The following is a 15,661-nucleotide window of genomic DNA, read 5'->3' as shown; positions in this document are numbered from 1 at the left end:
AGCAATGCCCTATTTGTATCAACTCCTATTTCCCACCTTTCACCAGGATACCGAACAGCTTTGCTTCACAACTTTTTTTTTCAACCCTTAACCGATCGTATTTTCCCGTCGACGCTAGATCATTTTACACCTTACAATGTTTTATCGCTTAACGTTTTTTTTTTTTTTTCCAGGTGAGTAAACCAAACTCCGAGCGCATTTTACGCGGCATCTCTCCGATACCCGTTTCGGCTTGCGGTGCACGCTAAAAATTTTCCTTACCGCGATCGAATACATGTGGTATTGTACAAAGAAGGACTTTCTATTTCGTATAAGAAAATTAAACACTTGTAGTTACAAATGTATATCAAGAGGTTCAACCATCCGGAAATTCATTAGTCACTTATTAACTTTGTAATATTTCATTTCGGAACTGTGGGAAATCCTGAAACGTTCTTTTCTTTTCTTCTTTCTTCTATTCGGGTAACACATCGACCGCTCTCAATTTTCTCCATGCATCACAGCATGCGAGGCGGTGTTTGACACTAATTAACTTTTAGTGGGCGTTAAAGTTTCCTTCTCTAACACATGCTCAACGGCACTTTCGCATGATCGATACAAATTTTGAAAACAGGCTAAAATAAAGAAACACGGTACTACATATGCAGGCTTGTAGACGAGAGTTTATTCCATTGAGCAACGCATCGAACAGCTAATCGAAAAAGCCAACATATTTTTAGCAACGATACGGTAAATGGCGTTCGTTGTATTATATGTACAGAGGAAATGAACCGCGTTGAGAAAATTCATCTCTTCGAAAGAATGAAAATAATAAAAGAAGAAAAAAAAAAAAAAAAAACGGAAGAAAGAAAGATTTCAGTAATTACGCGAGGCAGAAAGATAGCAGGATAGCGGAGAGGCGGCGAGGGGAAAAGACGGGGGAAAGACGAAGGGCGTCGGGGCGTCGGGGCGCCCAGTAAATCTTCCTCGCCGCTTCTCTCGCTCGCTTCTTCCTTATCTGAGCATCGGTCCTCAGCCCTCGTTCCCCCACCCTTGCGGCACGGCGCTCGAGGATTTATTTTATTATTTGGTAGATTTAGTGGCGGCTACCGTTTATTGGAATTTAAACAGATCGGAGATTATGAGGCGACGATGGTCAAAAATGAATTCCGAATCGATTGGATTTCCCTTATAATCCACCGATTCTCTTCTGTATTGAAATAGTAATTATCAGATATAGACAAAAGAATCTCGGCTCCTTGCACCCGGAATTCCCACGGGAACCGTGGGCGTTTTCCCAGAACCTTCGTCTCCGTAAAAAGTATGCGTCTTTCTCATTTCATTCCTGAATCTACCATCCAGTCCAATTCAAGGTACATTTCAGGTAGTTTTATACTATCAATTCGTATCCACTGGGACGTGAAATTAATCGAAACATTTAATTTCGGATTTTAAAAGTCCGCAGCTTAATTCTACGCCTCGTAAAATTCTGTGCATATACGTACCTGTAACAAATGACGTGTGTCCGATTGTCCCGTTAAACCACGAGACAAAGTGAAAGAGCAAATCGTTCCGGCAAAAGATTAGGATTGATGTAAGGTAAGACGAGAGCTGCTCTCCTCCGGCTTACAAATTCGTGTATGAGCGTCGATGGGCCAACGTGACAGATGGTTAACACGTGAGCCGATAAATCAACAGCCAACTATATAAACTAAATCACTTCCTAGCTGGGCAGAAGGTGTCAAAGTTAATTGCCATTTTTCCCATCTCGTTAGCGTCATTTCCGTAGCGGTTCACTCGCGCCGGTTGACCCGCAGTCTTCCAACACGTGTAAGGAAGGCCCGTGACACCGTGTCCCTACACATGTTCCTATCTTCATACGCTCTAAACTTTCATATGTCTCGCTGATCGCTCGTGAACCTCGAAAGTTGACGAGGTGGATCCCCGGCTTTACGACGTTCCTAAATATTCCGGAGTCGCGGTCCGTTTGTCGCGTGCCATTTAACGCCATTACCATTCAGACCTCATAAAAATCTCAGCTAACGATCGACGATTACCGACTTCTTCGTATTCGATTTTCGATTTCTTAGGCAAACCTCAAAGCAGTTTTGCTCAAGCTTTATGAGATGTGTCGATACACTAGATCAACGAAGCCATTTCGAACACCTGCGGTAAGATCTGTAATCAAAAGCAAACATCACAGGCATTGGGCTTGATTGCAAAACAGTGTGAGAGAAACACTAAAGTTATTGCTTGATTCGATTTTGACGAAGAACAAAGATCGGTAATTCTATCAGTCCAAGGACTGGATCATTGCTAAACGAATCTTGTTGAAATCGAAAACTATGTCCATCACATACTCACACGTTTGAAGAATTATTATTTCGTTAATGTACTGTCACCTTTAATTTAGACTACTTTTCTTTCTATATTCACTTACTCAGCGAGTGATCTACGATCGTTGCTTTGGTCCTGCTTATCCTCAACTCATATCTCATACCAAAGGGGGATAAATATATCTGAAGCATGTTTGAGAGCGGGCGACGTTCCGAGGCATGTTATTCCAAGCGACTCGCGTGCTTAGATTAAAAAACCTGCAGGTTGCGAGTCGTAATTATGTGAAAAACTTGCCGACCCTCTAATATGTACTTTGAACGCAAATCTCCGGCGTATGCTCGAAATCGGTAAATGCGGCCACCGTTAAACACACCGTGATTATACTTACACAAAAGGGGAAATTGCGAAAAATGGCGTTGAGCCTCATTCACCTATCCTGCAACGACTAGAGCAGACGTTTTCTTGTAGAGTATATATACTCAAAATACGAGGCGTCGCTCGGCCCTCTCATTACGTGCTCGATTAACTTTCGGTGTGCACCAACCCCGTTTCTCTCTCTCTCTCTCTCCCCCTCGTTCTCTATCTGTCGACCTCTCTCTTCCTCGGTCGCTCCGCAACCGCGCATTCGTGCTTTCTCTCCTGAAGCCTGCAACTCGAGTGGTAATTAACCCACGTAATAGAAGGAGCCGTGCAGAGCAGCGAAACCGAGGACCGAGAAGAGGTCGACAGTCGTAATATAGGCACCGAATATCAACACTCTCGGAAAGCGAATATTTCCGCGTGAAATTTACTCTCCGAAAAGTGTGCAAGCTGGCTAATCGAATGACGCTTCGGAGCGGAAAGCTCTTATCGCGGGTGGTTGCAAAAGTTCGCGGACAGGTGACGAAAGGTATAAAAGACATGTCCGTATGTGATAACGAAAGATTTATTCACACCTACAATGAGAAAGTGATAGTAGTGGTGATTATTCCGACTGCAGGCAGGCGGGGGAGGCGGGTATAAAGTACGTATATGCATAGGTAGAGGTCTATCTACAAGTATGTAGGTTGTTATATGACAGGCTAATGACTGCGTAAGACACTAAGCATGTGATGCGTGGGAATGCGTGTTAATTCGTGGTGAATATGCAAAGGCAATCGGGAGATGGCGAGCGATCCACGAACGTACTGGAAAATAAAATCCGAATGATCGATTGATATTTTTTTCCGCTTCGTTACAATCGATTAGTCATTTTTTGATCGTTTTTTTTTTTCTTCTTTTTTCTTTTACTCTTTCTCCTACAACGGCAGATTTTATTCACCGCCTGATCGTAACCTTACTACATACGATATAAAATAACAATTATATCAATATTATGGCAAGATCATTGGTCAATAAATACTTTCCTTATATTCTGACTGAATTTACCAAACAATTACTGCAGTCGATTGTGAGGATGTACAACTCTTTTCATCGTATCTTTAAATTTGAACGTTAGGCATTCGTTTCCCCGATGACGAAGGGAACAGTTGCACGCAGTACGGAAAGTGTGAATTTCAACGAAAAATGATTTTTATCTTTAAACAATGTCGATTTTTTACTCCGTTTCTTTGTAAACGTGATATATAATATAGAAGTTATTTGTATTTCAATAACGTTGTAATTAGTTGGTAAATTTGGACATTTTTTAAATCTATATCCTACTTGCTATATGAACTAGAGTTTTCTTTCAGCGTCAGCCACTGTCGTCACTATAAGGTAAATAGTGCGCGCAGAGACTATAATTTATATATATATATATATGAATAATTATATATATATAATTGATAGTAGATCCTTACAAGATTTAGGTAACACTATGTACACTTCAACGCTAATTTAATAACTAATATTGTTATTGTTATCATTATGATTATTACTTATTATTCAACAGTATAATAACAGAGTCCTTTCGATAGGTCATGTTGCCCCAAGGCCCTTAATATTAAACGAACACTCAAGAACGGCGTCATTTATATTTCACTAGTTACGTTATTTTCTATCTGTTCTTTTTCTCTCTTTAGTTTTGATATATTTTGTATTTTTTCTGTTATTCGATAAGAAATTTAGTAAATTTCTTTCTACAAATTGTCCATCACGTCTCCCGTCCTCCGGTAGCGACTTCACCGCGATCAAGCCCCAAAAGAAATTCGTCATTCATATACATGGCACGATGTATATACATAAGACACGAATTTCATTCGAGCAAGTAAACTCGGCCGTTTTTCACGCGGTATCCTAAAACCAGTAGAGATCCTTCGAGTCCTGCACCTGCGACTCCAGACCTGCAACAAAGAAACGAAACGGAAAGATTAGCCGTCGTCGTTCGGTACAACTTACGCTAGAAACCATCATATATGAACCACAAATCTCTGCTGCAGGTACAATAGCTAAAGAAAGAAGCTTCGAGCGCTGCTGCCGCAAAACGCAGCGCAGCGCGATTGCGGTAATTCGTGAATTTGACTCGTTTGAATAACTCAAACAATTCAAATTGGGTATTCGAAGACCTGTATCCGTACGCAATACAGGCTGAGAAAGAGAAAAGGAAAATTTTTGACGGATGCGAGGGTGCGGACCTGGTGACGGCACCCGCTGGGCGACACGCTCGGTCGACGAAGAAACGAACGAACGAACGAACGAACGAACGAACGGACGGATGAACAGTCTTCGAAAGATGTCACGGAATGAGCCAGTTAAGATCTCAACTTTTCTCATGACGGGACGCTATACATCTGCATTTTATCTGCGATCTAACTTCGTGCAGGTTATACCTATACCCGGGACGCTGCAAGCTGCACTGATCATCTTTACCGATACACCATACTTAAGGGGTTGAAACTCGTCGCAGACAAAGAACTGTTCTCATTTCACAGGATCAAATCTGTCGCCCAACTCCTCGCGCTGCAGGGATATAAGCGGCCAGGTAAATACGGCAGGCCATGATATTTTCACGCGCAGGCGCCACACTTGTATCCTTGTAATGTCCAAAATTTTCAACCACTCAAGGATCCCATAATCTTACGATGATCGCTCTCACGTTTCTAGCTGCGGACTACGAGATATACGGAAAATCGTTGCGTTCCGGGAAAGAAGCGATCAATGTGCAACGTCGTATCGCTTATTAAATTCGTATCTCCCGTGCACGTGACTACGCGTGGCCGATCCCTTACCTGCAAGCTTCAAAGCCGAATACTAGAGTAGCTTCTGGGAGTTTGATACACGCGCGATTCTACCGCACGTGCCGCTGATTTTTATCACAGGTGACGCAACCCATGCGATTGAGTGATATTTGATGAAAGAATTCAGCGGGTCGGAAAATTATCCTCTCTTCAAGAGCAGCAAATGCTCTTCACTTTTCAGGAACGCCAAGTTCGACGGAATTATGCTTGTATCGAAAGAACCGTCATCCCTGCGTTTGGTTTTCAGTGTCCAGATGATATTACACTCGACGATCTGTTTGCGCGGAAGATTTCATAAAAACACGGCACGCGAGGACGATTTTTCCACCCTTAGAAACCCGGTCTCACACCATTACACGCCGAGCACCCTTTGCCGACCGAGGGGTGACTTTATGACCTGGCAAATAGTGGCGATATTGTTTGGTCGATGCTCGACACCCCGTCGGGGTTGACTGGCCACACAATGCTTCGGAAGATCGGTCCGTCCGACGATCATTACGCCGATAATAATTGCTCGGCAAATATTGCTGTGTGTACCGGTCGTTCAACGATAGAGATCCGTGTCTCTGTGGAAATTCACTGAGAGGGGTGAAGCTACCGTACATTTGATCCCACGGACATTTCATGAATCATAAATTAACGACTTAGGTACTACACGTGGTGCTACATATTCGATTAACGAGAAACTATTTAATTTGGAAAGAGCTTTTCACCCAGACAGCATATTATAATATCATAGTGCGATATTGAAACAAACAACGAAAACGATGCTGTAATTCTTCTGAAAAGAGCGATGCTGTGGAACCGCACATTGATGTTTACAAAGACTCGAGAAGCTCCGGGACCGTTTCTCAATTTAAAACGAAGAATCACCCCTCGAGAGTCGAAATCGAGGCAGAGTTTCCTTTTTTCGTATATTTCTCTTACTTTTTCTTAATAATTGTTTGACTCCCTTTGACAAGCGAGCTTTGAGAAAACCTTCGCCCCGCAGTTTATCCGCCCAAGACAAAGTTTTCATCCGCACGAAACGCGTATTATATGCGCACATATATACCGCACCTGTACAAATCGTACAACAGTGATCCTTACACGGACAGCACTACCAAATATTGAAATTAAATTAAAGCTATACCCTCGCGGACGAGTCGGTCTGCAAGTGGCATGGCGCTCGGCGTCCCTTATACCTACTCAGCCCTCGAACCCTTGGACAAGGGATGCATGCAAAAGGTATAGCGATGACCCTCGAGGGTGGGGTCAGACCCTCTAACCCCGGAATCCAATATACTCGCCCGCGATAAAGGGGAACCTCTTCTATCCGTGTATTCTGGCCGGATCACCGAGGCATAATTCTCCCTCCGGCGAAGCCTGCATGCATCGATAAGCGACAATTAACGTGAAATTAAACCGGTAAATCTCTCCCGTTTTACAGCCAACTTTCGTGCGGCTCGATGCATCTGCAGGGGCTGCACGAACGGATCACTTGAATCTCATTGCAGTCAGGGAGTAATGAATTATCGAATATCATAAATAGCTGTTGAGTTACAGCATCGATCAAAATTCGTTCAATTTCCACCCAACTGCGTCATTTAAAGCTACTGCGTAGAAATCGAAGAGCCTGAAATTATGGTTTGCAATTCTTTTCAGTATACAAAATGTCTGCCGTATAAAGATATCCTTCGATTTTCTTCGGGATGAAGAGAAATGAGTTTCTGAAATAGATCCCCATGCGCTTTCCCGTGGGTTATAAGTTAGACGTTGCCGCGTCTCTTAACCACGCGAGTTTACAATCAGGAGATAAATTTACGGAGTCCGTGTGACGTTCAGAGTTCTATATGAAGAGGAAGAAATACCATGAAGCAGGACGGTATAATAATATGACGGATAAGATGAGAGAGCAGGGCCCCCGTAGATTTGCATCGGAATACCTTGTCCTAATTAGGCGTGCCGCGTATCGAAGTAGAGGGAAGTTTTTCACTCGGTGCAAAGGCTGATCGCGATCCGGCCAGTGACAAGATGAAGATGCATTACCGAGCGTCAATCGAGCGGCGATCATCGTGAGATGCTGGATCTTTGCGGGGTGGAATCGCGCCGGTTTCGCGACACGGACACGCGTTTCGTTCCGCTGCTGCATATATTCCCCCCGCAGGTACAATTCGCGGGATCCGTTCGTTAAAATTCCATCTCGCGATTCTCGCGGATCGACGATGCCTCGCGATATGCGCATAACGCGTCTACGCGTCGTTAATTAATTAGCTATGATAAGCGCGAAGGCCAATTATAATCAAGAACAGCTTCGAGACGATCTGCATTCTGAATCGGCGACACGAGCCGCCCCCGCGGATCAGGAACCGCACGCGGAAATCGGAGAGACAAGACGGCGGAAGTCGAGTATCCCGAGCTGATCGCGACTCGCTCGGTAAAATGGCGGCGGTGTGACGTCACGGTGTTCGCTCTTCACCTCCGACGCCGTGGGACAAGGAGAGCAAACTCGAGCCGAGCGACGGTCAACCGAGCTGCCGGGACCCTCGATTGGTCAGCCCCCCGAACGAGGGAGTGGTCAGCGGCTGCATCGATCTGTTCAACCAGAAGGGGAAGCTCGACCGTAAGCTGCTCGCCGAGCTGCAGCGGAGCTTTGTTCGTCCTCTGCGAGATCTAAGGAGGAGAGACCGAAATCAGAAGTGATTTCGCGTGAGAGAAGGATAAACGAGGAGTCGAGAAGCCCGGGAAATTAAAAACTCTTTCTTACTTTCTCTATGTCCGGAAAATTGAAATCTAGGCTTGCATAGATTCAGAAACGACGCGATCTTAGAACAGCGAGAACAATATCTGCAGTAGGCTCTTTCAATTTTCACGTTGTAGAAATGGAGGCCAGAATGTTTAACTTGACGATTTTTACCTGCAGCACTGAGAAAAATTTCATTTGTTACAGCAACTAGAAAAATTGAGTAAAACAGGTATCGTTAAAAAAAACTGTTTGAATATTGTTGGAATTACGAAACACGAGGTACGCCTAACCATTTTGCGATATCGTCGATCCTTTTTTGGTTATTGCAACGCAAAATCAGTTTCTGAGGTTTACCCTACTTTTTTAGTTAAATAAAGCTTAAACGTCAATTTATTGTTGCGCAAGTATTACATTTGCGCAACGGTTACAAGACAATATAGTAACAATGATCGTAATGAGAAAAAATAGTAACGAATACTAGACTTTCTGTTAACAGCTAGAAAACTAATTTTCATTTCGTACCTAGAACTATATTTTTCGATTGTGATAAAAAATGAAAATAGTCAAGGACTGAGCGGTAACCGGAACTAAAAATTTCTCTCACTGAGACGTTCAGAGCGCCAATATGGACAATCGAATGAAAATTAAAAACGAACCGGCAGAGTCAGTTAAAGGATTACTTTCACACTGAAAGCAATCAAACGACATCGTGTTCACTATCGATCATCTTGTCAAAATTTAAATCGCTGCACGACTCGATAGTACTTGATACAAGTATATTTCTGAACGTAAACTTACTTCTATGTCGAACCTATAGGTTGTCAACAACTTTTGTTCGCATTGCGATTCATGAGTACGGGCAATACCAAAGACCCCTTCGATTTCCGCGGAAAGCTCGAGGAATCTAGAAGCGGACATGAACGACGCGCGCTGCTGCACGAGCGCAGCGAAAGCACCTTGTATATTCACCGGGTCGTTTCGAAGACGATAAACTGCAGAATTTACGCGCGTGCACTAAGAGCATCAAAACAGCATCTACAACGGAAGCGGTATCGCTCATATCTCAGGATCTATTGCTTCCTAACACGAAACGGTCCGTGGTAAACGGCGCGTGGATCTGTAAATCAAGTAAAATGCGCGTATGTATCGCTTGGATCGTCCGCGGACTCACGGAGACCTCGGATTTTCGATACGGATGCGGTAGATTGTGTTGGGTTAAATCGTGGAGGTGCGAAGGAGAAGACTGCGCGCGAATTAAGCGAGTTTCACACGCTTCCGATTGGAGTATATATAATTGGAGGAAAAACTAATTTGGTTTTAGCGCATGCACGTTAGGAAGACAGTTCAATCGCGGTAGTCGATAATCGTCGATTTTCAACACGGTGTCAACACGGCGAGAGGAACGAAAAAGGAGCCGATCTCGATACTCGCGATGCATCGTCGTACGAATAGAGGCAACACAGGCAAGGAAACGTGTGTTCTATTAGTGAATTAGCTACCGGAATGGGATGAAATTTGTCGCCCGGAGGGTTTAGCGGAAAATTAATGGTTTCCCGCAAGTTGAAGAAACGAATGGAAAATACGATACTAGATTAGCCATCTTGAGCCTCGTTCACGAGTCCCGGTATCCCTGTGTGTTAGTCAGTAATTGCTATTTATTTCTCTTAATCGCGCTTAAACGGCAGCCAATTTATGCCGCTCGAGTTAATTTGCGCAATTAAATGATTACCGGCCAACCCGCCGAGCCGTCTACGCGCTTCCTAAACGGGAACTTTGTACACTCGATTCTCTGCCTAAGGAGCTTGAAGAGCTTCGGGGACGTGAGGTAACGAGTTTAAGAACTGGAGACACTACCCGCAGCCTCGGGGACGGATTTTCCCTCGAATACACATGTGTGTAATGTACGTACTGTACATTTCCACTCGCGCAATCAACGACATACAGCTGTGGAAGCAGCAATCACGCCTGGATCACCTATACGCACGGAAAAGCACGACTGTATCGAAATCCCACTCCTGCAACTGCTGATCGCTCGAATTTCCGAATTGGCACTATAACACGAATCGTGGCGCAAGGTCCGATGAATTGCGCAGGGAATAGCTCACGCCACTCGATCGGCATACTGAACAGTGCCCGTATTCCGGCTAGAAAATTCTTCAGAACCTGTTCGATCGGGTTTGCTCAACATTCCGCAGTCTCCTGGATCTCTGCGAAGCTTCGCGCGAATCTTATACGATTTGGCAAAATTACCGTCGCTTGTACCGACTGTCGGACGCGTTTCGCGAACGTTCTTGGTTTTGATTCAAAGGCCATTTTCCGCATCCGGAGATACGATTTCATCTGAAAAGCCTTTCGGAGCGACGCGATGGAACACCGATCGCATGAAAGCTCCGCGGAGCCGCAAGAATTAAAGCGACGTTACACAGCTGCTGCGTGCAGATTCGAGGATGGAAGACGAGCAAAGGGCTTTACGAAGGGCGGAGAACTGCGGAGGGTAGAATGAGTGACATCCCGAGAGACAGGAGCTGAAAGGGAGAACCCGGCTTCTGGCAAGGCGGAAGGAGGAGTCCCGCCAAAGTATCGACCCGCGACGACCTCCGTCTCGGGCCTCTGCTTTGTGAAGTATGGTTGGTAGAAGGTATAAGTTATAAGGTACGCCAACCGAGTGTTTGCAAGCTTCTGAATAAAATTAAACTCTGTTATAGGGGCTGTGGGTAAGACGGATTTCAAAGCATCTCGTCGTAGCTTGAGTTCATGCAATTCACTCCCCCTTGATTATTGGCATGTATGCCAATTGTTCACAAGTATCTTGTAATTCGGAAATAGTTTTCATGAAAGAGACTAGCAGTTGTACGTTGAATACTTATTAAATTATTATATTCGCAAGGCAGCAAGATATTTTTATAATTACAAAAATTATGGAAAGTAGGTACTTGTGGAATTATAATAAGCTATAGTTTAGATTGAAGATTATTAAATATCTAGTAGATTTATTCAGTTTTACTGTATTTATTGCCGATTTTATTGAGAAGACTATTTCGTTAGTTGGCGAAGATTTTCTTTAGTTGTCCATTTGATATTTCTATTTTTCAAACATGATAAGCAATACCATTCCAACTTTGTAAAATTGAATGTTTGTTACGAGGACAACATGAGAGAAAAAGGTGTTCGAGTGAATTTAAAGAATAAATAGTCTTCAGTCTAAGATTAGATCCTGTTTCATTGGAATATGTTTTGTCTGATAATTGCACCGCGTAGATCCGATATTCATGATTCATGATATTGAACGAATTGAAATAATGTAAAAACATTTCTCGATGCGAAATTCTCCATCTTCAAGTTTAGTATTTCATAGCATCTGTAAGAATTACTCCGTTTAAATCAGAGACCCTCCTTGACGTGCATTCTACGAGGATGAGAGAATTACGTTGGGCGACGGTATCGTGGCAGGCATTCAGCCAAGTGGGCATGGCTTCGAATAACGATGGGCGTGGTCATCCTCGGGGTATACCACGAGTGTAGGTACGATCGCTGTACCTCGCCACGATTTTACCGAGAATATACCACAGGCCGTACGGTATATTCGCTATATCGCGTGGTCGTTAATCATGGGCGTCGAGATTTTGAGACAAATTTTTAGGAGGTTTTTGCAAGTTTTTTCTCTCTCTTCTCTGACCTGCTAGACATCTTTATACTTCAAATTACACTTATGTTCCAACGGTGTGTAAATAAAATTCGTGCTTTTACTTGCACATATACAAGCTGCATAATCGAGGCGGAATACGGGACCGATTTGCGAAGAGAACGATAAGTTGCAGGCAAAAACTGCTCAAGCACTGCGCGGTCCCACGTATCTAAGCTTTTAATAAACTTGGATTTTTATTTGGATTTTTTATTTATACAAAAGTTTAACCGGACAAGATAAAAATTGAATTTTTTGATGGCTTTTGGACGCGTGATTAGAGGATTCACCTCTCACGGTTTCCAAGACGAGAAAGACCGAGCTCTGCTTTATGTTTCACAGTTGCTCCTCGGTTTTTTGTCCCGCAGTTGAGGATCATTTCGGGAGAAGGTTCGCGACGAACGTCGCAGCGAGGAAAGGGAAGCTACAGTCCGCGGCCCCATTAAGCCCTTATTAATTGCGGAGATCAGAAGGGCCGCGCTGGTCTTTCTTACAGCCACCTGCGCGCCATCCGGCAACTCTAAAAACTCAGCACTCATCTCATCGCCCCGATCTCTCCGGGGCCTTCTTCTCCGTCTTCTTCTTCTTCTTCTTCTACTTCTTCTTGAGGCCCCGAGATGCGATCGGAGACTCCCTGCCTACAGCTTGTTCAAAAGACACACGTACACCTCGCGGTTAAAACGAATATTTATATCTACGTATATCGATTCTTTACCCATGAATCAGGTATCCAAGATAAGAATCGACTGAGTGTTGTCAACAATGAAATCCAGGCATCTCTTACCGCGGCGATTGTTTAGCTATATGACAGCTAAATATTGTAAAATCCATGAATATTTTTCTGCAATTCTTCAGATTATACTTGACGTGAAAAGAAACGTTAAGATTTCATTCGGACTCTCCCACTACGCAATTCTTCGGTTAAACGAACATGCACGTAGGAACTTTGATATAAGAATTCTGCTGTAATTGTAAGCTAGAAACTTTGTCGCTAATTGTCCCACGGAGAAAGGATTTGTCGAATATACCAAATATGGTGAAAGAAATGTGATTTTATTCAACGAAGTAGCGATGAAAATAATAATTTGTGTCAAGTCACGCCAGGTTTGTTTAAATTAAAAACAAAACATTTCTGTCGCCATTATATTCGATCGTTATATTACATTTATTTTGCGCACACGTCAAATCGATACTACACGTAAGTAATTACAAAAATTTTCCAATCTCTCCAACGTTTTCACCCCCGTCGATATTTTATTCACAGTTGTACCCGCGAGTTGCGGAAACTAGGCGCATACTATACACGATACAATGTGGCACGAACGGGATTCAGGATATCTCCTCGCACCCTTGAGAAAAAAAAGCTCTACTCACCAGGAAGGGGCGCGTAAGGGCCGTGGGGATAGGGTGGCGCAGCCGCCGGGTCCACCAGGGACTGCGGCGGCGTGGCGGACGTCCAGTCCTTGTAGGAGGCGGCGGCGTGCGCGTGGTGAGCGGCGGCGGCTGCTGCGTGGTGTGACGTGTGATGCCCCAGCCCCCGGGCCCCGCCGAGTAAGAGGCCGCCGTACCCCGCCGCCGCCGCCATATTGTGGTGATGGTACTCGTGGACGGCTCTGTAACGCCCGAAGAAACGTAGGTATGTAGGAAAATTGCAAGATCGGACGAGGAATTTTTTTTTAACCCCTTTACTCGCGCATCTTTCGAATCAATATTTTGGCCCGAATTACCTTACTCGGGGATTTTTGGGGTCGCTGATCGCGAATCGGAATTCGATCGTTTCTGAATACAAGATGGCGTATCCGATATGCCGGATGGGAGATAGAATTAACTATTAAAATTCGATGATTCTGGCCGGAGCTTGTTACTCGGGGGTTTTTGGGGTTGTACCGAGTAACGCGGATTATTTGAACTGTTTCAAAGCTAGGATATGAATATTTTTGAGGTAGGACGCTGAGCATCCTACTGTGACTGAAAAGGTTGCGGTCGGTATTGAAAATACATTATCAGGGTGGATTATCTTTGAGCAATTGCATAGAAGCTTTCCATATCGAACTGAAAAGGAACCGTATTTATATGTTATACACGGACATCGTTTGATTACGGGTGCAAAGAATATTTAAATTTGTATATTTTTCCCAGTGCAAGTAAAAAATTGTACTAAAACCTGGAGAGTTTACTCGAATTGTGATTTTTTTCTCCATAGTCACGTGGGTATAATGTCATGACACAGTGAAAGGATTTCTTAAATTTACCGATTATGGCAGAAAAAATATTTTACAATTCGAAGAAATGTCATTTCAGTAAAAAAAATAAAATAATATCATAACAATAATTTGGGTGATACACAGTGTAACTACGTTTGATTTAATCAACTAAACATTTCGTTCGCTACTAGTGTTGATTGTTATATTTGACACATTTAAAAACTTTTTCATCTTTCTTTTTTTGCGATACTGTAATCAGTACCCGTAATAGTTTTATGGAAATAGGAGCAACGTTATCAAGAAAAAACCTCTTCCATTGATGTAGAAAGCTTCTTAGATGAAAATAAGTGTTTAAAATTTGAATGATCTTTAGATGGATCATCAGCGATTACCTGTGGTGATATTGCGGATAATGAGGATGCCACGGATCCGCGGGATAGTCGTAAACGTCCCCGGGATGTTGGCTGTTCCAAAACGACGGTGGAAAATTTCTCGCTGACATCGGAGACGTATTTTCTGAAACCAAAAGAGAAATAGGATACGATTATAAACAAAAAATAAAATTACCTACATTCCCCGGTCAATTATTAGAAAAACTAATTTACAAGTTAATGAAAAAATTTCCTACATGAGATAAAAATTCTGCCCTGGTGTTGAGAAGAGTTTGTCTGATATTGAAAAATTTTCCCTACAATTTTACACGATTTACGGTGAAAAAAGTTTTCAAAAACATTCTGATCGGATCTAATTTTCCAGTATAACTGCAAATGTGTTACATTCCTACTTGGGTGCACATTTAAAATGAATTGGGACGCGACCGAATGCCGAGCCGAAAAAGAATACGTGATACGAAAAATCGCTTGTTATTAGTCACGAGGCGGCTGTATATCCAGATGAACGGTAGCGAACGATATAAGAGGGCATAAAAAATGCGGATCGATAATTTTTGGTCCGCGTTCGAAGAGGCGTCGGTGAGAAGGAATGGGCCTGCGTGCCCGAAGCTGCAAGGGTCCGATCCCACGGGAATTCTTGGTGTTGGGAAAAGGAAGAGGACCGAAGAGGGCCGCCCCCGATGTCTTACATGCACCCACGACGGACACGAAGATCGGCTCCCTCCTACCGGCGACGAGTCCTTGACCGATTGTTTTACCTCTTTTTATCCCTGCGACTTTTTCTTTTTTCGCCCTCTTCTTTTTATCCCATTTTTATATCCCTGCAGGTTACCCCGAGCTTGTATCTGCGGGATGCCGACCATCCAGCTTGTGAAATATTCCTTCACAGCTTATACGATCAGCGCTCTGAATATTCTAATGCCCTATTAGAACGCCTCCTTCTGCGATTTTGGAGCAACGCTGCGTTGAAGAAAAGATTTCTACGCTATTTCGAGTTGGACGTTTTTTAAATTTAACACCCTAGCACCGTAATTTAACGCAATTCGATTTAACAGTTATGTTTGTTCTTTATCCGAAGTGAAAGTTAAAACATCCCTTGGTGTGAATTTTTCATTTCAGGTTGTGAACGGTAATTTCTTAATTGT

At 43.4% G+C, this 15,661-nt stretch overlaps 1 protein-coding gene across 1 annotated transcript in view; it reads right to left on the bottom strand.

Moving 5' to 3' along the window:
• Positions 1 to 3,223: 3,223 nt before the first annotated feature.
• Positions 3,224 to 15,661, bottom strand: part of LOC107220124 (protein vestigial) — a 57,583-nt gene continuing 45,145 nt past the window's right edge. The window contains exons 6-8 of the mRNA XM_015658577.2: positions 14,517 to 14,640; positions 13,295 to 13,533; positions 3,224 to 4,619 (exon numbers count right to left, since the gene is read on the bottom strand). Coding sequence (XP_015514063.1) covers positions 4,573 to 4,619; positions 13,295 to 13,533; positions 14,517 to 14,640 — 410 coding nt within the window. The 3' untranslated portion in view covers positions 3,224 to 4,572. The remainder of the gene's footprint in view (positions 4,620 to 13,294; positions 13,534 to 14,516; positions 14,641 to 15,661) is intronic.

The sequence above is a fragment of the Neodiprion lecontei genome, chromosome 1 (genome assembly GCF_021901455.1).
Source record: "Neodiprion lecontei isolate iyNeoLeco1 chromosome 1, iyNeoLeco1.1, whole genome shotgun sequence".
In the NCBI taxonomy this organism is placed as follows: Eukaryota; Metazoa; Arthropoda; class Insecta; order Hymenoptera; family Diprionidae; genus Neodiprion; species Neodiprion lecontei.
This window is presented reverse-complemented; position numbering and strand designations above follow the sequence as displayed.